Below are 6,250 nucleotides of genomic sequence, written 5' to 3'. Positions count from 1 at the left end.
TATAGGACAGTGTAAAAGTACAATAATAGATGTTAGGGGTTGTACCAAGATTTTTGCTCTTGGCTTTTCACAGGTCTATTGATTATTAATAGGTTTTATACAAAATTCCTCTCTGAAATAATATATTACAGTATATTGTTCTCTCTTTCTTCCTCTGTCTCAAGGCAGGAACATAGTGTAAATGTTTAAGCAGACATAAAGTTTCTCTAGATTGTGCTACTTCTCATCATGGATTCTAGTTTCAAGTAAAAAAATTTAGTCACAAGGGTTTGTGTTCCATTGTGAAATACAAATGGAGTTTATAATTCAACCTTCAGTGTGTATTGCTGAATGGTATAAACCCACTCTTCAGCCTACAGTTGGCTGGATACCAAGAGTGTCCAGGTGGAAGTTCCTTCCTTCCTTCTGTTTTTTTTTTTTTATTATTGTTTTTTTAAAATATTTTTAAATTTATTTTTTGCCTTTCAGTTGAGTGTTTGTGTTGTGTGTGTATTTGCGTGTGATTTTTAAAGGATTTCATTAAAAAGGAAAACAAACTCAAACAGTTACTTCTGTCTTGCTGTTAGTGATGAAGTATGGCTGTGGGCCCAAATAATGCTGGCTCCGGGTTGTCAGTGGGTCGCTTAGCGTTGGGTCTGCCATGCCATGCTTCCCCTTGTTGGTGTATGCTTGCCGTCTAAGAGACTGGTCATTGGGATCCCAGGTCTTGTAGTGGGAATTGTAACCTAAGGGGTGCGTGTGGATCTTTGCGATTTTGGATTTCTGCCCATTCTGTTTGGTTAGGCCGCTGTCAATTGTGTAAGCTCTCTCTTCATCTAGGCGCACTGGATGGAGTGGCAGGCTCCCCTTGGCAGCCAGTTCTGCAAGATGTCGGCGTTTGGTGTAGAAGTCATCGTTGACTTTGTCAGCTGTTTGGATTTAAAAGGGAAAGGGGACAAAAAAATCAGCTGGACACAAGAAAAATATTACAGTTTACAGTAGGTCATGCACAGTTACATCTGTGGACCAAATACAGTCACAGGTACCTCAGTAGTAGAAATCCATGCCACCTCCCACCTCATATTTTCTCTCTGTAGTATATTTTTGGATGCTGTTACGCTAGACTTTTCATATATGCAAACAAAAACCTGTTGCCCTTTAACAAAAGGCTGTCCCTGCCCCAAATCACTCAGGTTGTGCTGTTATTTACATTATGAGGACCAATCCTATGAATCACACCGCTGCTCATCTCACATAGCCTAGGAAGTTTAAGAAGTGTTCAAAAGTATGCAGATTTTCTTGGAAATATTGGGGCATCTTGGGATGCCCTGTTGTATGAGAGCTCATCCCTTTAATGCAAAGTATCATGCGGGTGTTTAACCAAGCCACTTGTAAGGTCCAGTGATGTATGAGGGGGACCTGTTTCTGTTGAATAATGCCTTAGGGCAAAATGAAGAATGGAATCTCTTCCTATGAATGTTTGGAAGTTCACTAATGCTTTAGGGCGCTGAAAGTACTTTGTGTTGCTGAGGTTTAGGCATTTACCCTGTGATTTTACAGACAATGAAAATCCTAAATTCCAGCCTCTGACATAATTATGTGGGGTTAGTGCCACTAAGAAATACAGCAATAACCCTGCCAACAAACTGCATTGCAGTTCTCAAATTAGGATTTTGCCCCCTGCAATTTCCTAGACAAGTGTCTTCCAGTGCATACTTTTGCTCAAGTTTGACTGTTGTTAGCACTGGCATTTATTTGGCCTTGCTTAAAAAGTAGGAACCGTGCTCAGGAAGCTAAAGGCATTCTGCAGCAGTCCAGCAACTCATTTCAGTTTTGAGACTGGGTATCAGAGGTTTAAGGGGAGCTTAAATGAATCTAATTTTTTAAGATTTTGTCTTTTGTGTAAAGAGGGTTTATTTATCCCCTTCAAAAATCTAGATGTGGATTTAAGACAGTGCCAAATATGTAGATTGACTAACATGGTGGTGTGTTAATCAGCAGTGCTGTGCATTGAATATACGATTGTGTCAGCCTGGATTTGACTTTGTGCCCTGGCTAGATCTGGCCATTTTCCTTGTAGCTATGCCATGTCAAGCTTGTCTGCAGAAGACTTGTACATGCAGCTGTCTGTACAGCTCAGCTCCTCTTGCTTCTGTGATGAGTAGGTTTTTAAGTCCCTGCACTATTTTTGTTTATTTTCCCTCTTTTTCTCTTTCCCCAGTATTGCTAAGAGGCTTTTGCTGCACTCTGAATTTGCCCCTTCTCTGTAGTTCTGAACTGGATCTTTAGGCAAGGCGGTGAAATTCCCATGATCACCTCATTAATCTTCAAGATCAGGCTTCTGTTCTGTGTCCCCCTTGTCCTGGCCCCTCAACAGGGAGGAATATTATCAAAAGCAGTTGCTGTTTATCATCTCACGACATTTTTTGTATAATGACTCTGAGACTGGACTTTGCCCTTAAATCCTTCATTTTGTCATTAAAGAGGTGTTTCCTCTTCAGTGAACTGAAATTGCTCTTGTCTGTGATGTAAGATTAGACTTTGTGTATTTTAGCCATCTCCATCTGTCTTTTTTTAATTGATGAGTGAATCCTTTTCTATAGGATAGAGGTATCTTCTGTTTTAAACAAAATACAGAATGTAGACAATGGCCTATTCTAATTTCAGTACAGGATGTGCATTTGCCATGGCTGATAGACATGTAACGTGTTACAAAGAGAACCTGCCAAGTTCTACTTTGATTTTGGGGTGAGTTGTTTCATTTAGAGATCTGTAATCTGAATAATCAAGAAGTTGTACCTATTTCTGCTTGGAAGAGTTTTTTCCCATTCTAAATGTGGCTTGTCCTCATTTGTTAATATTCACCAAATGCCATGAAAGAATTTTATATACAAGTGGAATAAAAACAGGAGGGAAATGCAGTCTGTATTGCTAATTTCTCATTAATCTGTTATCAATAATTGAGAAAAACAGTTGCAGAAAGGCATTGTGAATATCAACACAAGTATTTATTTGTATAAATTTTGACATCAAAGGCACTGTAGGTCTGCTGGTTAGGGGAGTGAGCTTCTGTATCTTATGACATAGACCTTGTCTATATATGAGAAGTAATGCTAGCTTATGTAATTTATATTCAGCATAGTTAATTATGTCCAGCTTCCTATATAGATACATTTGTCTGCCTGTTTCACATTTAAATTGGTTTAATTTGCATAGAAAAATTAAAAAGTAAGATAATCTCATGTAAGGATAGAGTACAATTGTAAGTTTGTACTTGTAATTTTATCTTAGTTAAGCTGCAGCAATTTATCTTGCGCAACCAAGATCTTTGATGATCAATTGCAAGGTAAATAATGACTTCTGTTTAGAAAATAACAGTGGTGATGCAGATATGTAAATAATGACCAGAAATTGCAGATATTTGCATTGCCTGATTTTTCGTGCCTTTTTTCTGTCTTGTGTGGCTAATCGAAAAAGGTCACAACAAGATCAAGCTACTTCCTTAGCTCCTTTGTATTTTTTCTTGATCATACCTTTTTCAGATCTCCAAACAGATCAAGATTGATGTCATCACAGAAGAGTAATTTCTATTGCTGTTGCATATAAACAACACCCCCACTGTAAAAACTAAGCACAGAAGAAATCAGCCTCACAAGGGCTGTGCCTATGACATATCTGTGAGATTGATTTTGTTCTTGTTTATGCCGTGTTATATGTAAAATTTTTAATTCTTTGTTTCTTATGGAAGATCATGCAGAAAGTGAAATTGTTAATTCTGTAAATATGGTTGAATTAAAGTTACTTTAACTAATTTAGTCCATAGTCCCTTTCTAGGGACTTCTCAACAGTTTTCTGGAAACTCGGCTTGAAGAGGACAAACCAGGCTTTGACCTGGAAATCCTCATGAGCAAAGTCAAGAATAAAGCTGGCAAACATATGACAAATGGCTGATTGCATGTGTTTTGGTGGTAGCGACGGTGTGGGAGAACTGATATCTGTATTTATCCTGATCAAATAATGGTTTGCAGGATTTTGCCTGAGAATTTCTTATGTATACCTAGGAGATAAATGCTAGCAGTGAAAGCTGGCCTCTTTATCTAGTGTTTAACCTCGTTAAAACAGTTTTCTTTCAGCATGCACGCACAGGTTTACACGCAGGCACGTGTACCAGAATTTGTAGCAAAAAAAGCATTGATAAGACCCAGTGGTTCAGTTGTTCAAAAAGGGCTTTGGCAACTCTTGAAGCAGTCCTTATTCTTGCATGCTGACTAGATTACAGGTTTTGTAATATCAATGTGCTATGCTCCAGTATGAGTGACCTGATGCTATAGTATAGTGCAGAAACAGGGGGGGTTTATTCTGATATTCAAAGAAGATTCAGAAGACGAATATTGAGCATGGTTTTGTAACAAATATTTTACCAAGAAAAGCATATTTATAGTATCCTGATGCCAACTACTTTAAAAATCAACTGTGAATCTCAGGAAGTTCATTTTTCTTCTTAACCAGCCCCTATAAATATTTTGTGGACTTTAAACATGGAAAGAGACAGTTTGGAGTTGCAGGATGGATTTATTATGTGACCTTGGGTACATGACTCAACTTCCCTCTGTCTTGGTTTCACCAGCTGTAAAATGAGCTGTTAACACATTGGAGGTGGTAGTTAAGTGTTATGAAGTTTAATTGCTATTTGTAGACTATACCAAGTTTTCAGATGAAAAGTGCTATAGAAGTGCCTTTTGCATTGGCTTCTGTACATAAATCAGTAAAATAGGATTTAAAGATATTACTGTCATGTTTGCAAAAGGAGTAATTAGAATTGCAAAATTGCCAAATGAACAATAGTAAAATAAGTGCTTTAGTTCTGAGTGTTATTCTTTGTGTTCCCTCCCTCCAGTCTTGGCAACTAATTAGAAAAACGTTCTCAGTTTCAATATTTTTGTCAGGTTTTTACTCCTTTAAGGTAATGCCCCCACAAATTTAGTTACTGTTGTAGCCGTTCATCTGGAAAAACTGTTGAAATATGAATATTTTCCAACCTTAAGGTGTGTGCCTGGGAGGGGGGAGAACTTGGGCTTTTGTTCCTGCTGTGCCTGAAATGAGTAACTGAAAAAGTGTAGAAGCAGCGTAAGGATCAAAAGCAGGACTTCTCCCTCCCAGCTGAGTACCTTAACTATTAAGCTAAAGACATGCTTTCTTTTCCTTTGTCTTTCTAGACTAATAAATCTTGAATTTTCTTCTACTCCACAGCAGAAGTTCATCAGCATGTGAATCTGGGTGGGGATGATTCTAACAGAAGCTGAGATGCATCTTGCTGGGTAGGGAATGTAGATTTAACTCCCACTCAATAGCAGCAGTTGTACGACCATGAGCTTATCATCTAGAAGGTGGATCGCTTCATTTCTCACTCTTACCTGAATCAAATGATGCCTTAAAGAAATTGGCCACAACCATCAGTTTTATTTTGATCTTGACTTTGCCAGTATTGCTGTCAAATGTCTCAGATTGGAACCCTTGCCTTATTCCTTGAATTTTGATTTTGAAAGGAGAGGGTTAACAAGCTGCTTGGTCTGGTAAGGTCATGGGAATGCCTAGGAAAATGTCAGTGAGTTTAGGCTCATTTAGATGAGGTGGCCAGAAGGGAACGGGCTCTTGGTCGTACATTTTGATTCGTGTTTCGCTATTCTGCCTAAATCTGTCACTAACAGAGACAAGCTTTGTTATTTTGGTAATTCATGATTGACCATGACCAAACTTGGAAGTTTTGCGTCTTTCTTTGTAATCCACAGTTAGGTAACAAAAGCATGTAAACTGGTGAGTCACTTATAGAGTAATACCATGAATGAAAACATGTTTTCTTGAAAATCAGTAGCAAAAACATTTTTGTCTCTAATAGGGCCAGAATTTCTCAGTGCACTGATTTGAGTGTATCTTATCTGGGCCAAGATGTGGCCCTAAAGTTATGTAATATTGTTCTGCTCCCTAAGTTAAGTAGTCTTCAAGGTGGCTGTGTAAGCACTTTCGGCATAAAGAGTTGTGTGAACATTAGCATTGCATAATGCTTTCTTTTTCTGGTGAAATATTGTAGTTACAAGAATTTCTGTGTATAAAGTACAGCTAAGTAAGGAGGTCTTGGGCAATTCTGAAGCAGTATTTTTTACTCTCTTCGTCATTGGCAATTGTCTTTGTGGGTCCATAAAATGGCTCTGAATTCTTGCACCGCTTCTTACACCTACAGAGGAAGTGTAGAAACCTGAAAGACGATTACATC

At 38.2% G+C, this 6,250-nt stretch overlaps 1 protein-coding gene across 1 annotated transcript in view; it reads right to left on the bottom strand.

The window, feature by feature from the left end:
- Positions 1 to 537: 537 nt before the first annotated feature.
- The window catches only part of SHISA9 (shisa family member 9), a 192,327-nt gene continuing 186,614 nt past the window's right edge, over positions 538 to 6,250 (bottom strand). The window contains exon 4 of the mRNA XM_086473210.1: positions 538 to 908. Within this exon, the coding sequence (XP_086329336.1) occupies positions 538 to 908 (371 nt within the window). The remainder of the gene's footprint in view (positions 909 to 6,250) is intronic.

This window comes from Leptosomus discolor, chromosome 14 (assembly GCF_034619465.1).
Source record: "Leptosomus discolor isolate bLepDis1 chromosome 14, bLepDis1.hap2, whole genome shotgun sequence".
Classification (NCBI taxonomy): Eukaryota; Metazoa; Chordata; class Aves; order Leptosomiformes; family Leptosomidae; genus Leptosomus; species Leptosomus discolor.
The sequence above is the reverse complement of the archived record's forward strand: the minus strand, read 5'-3'. Positions and strand labels throughout refer to the sequence as shown.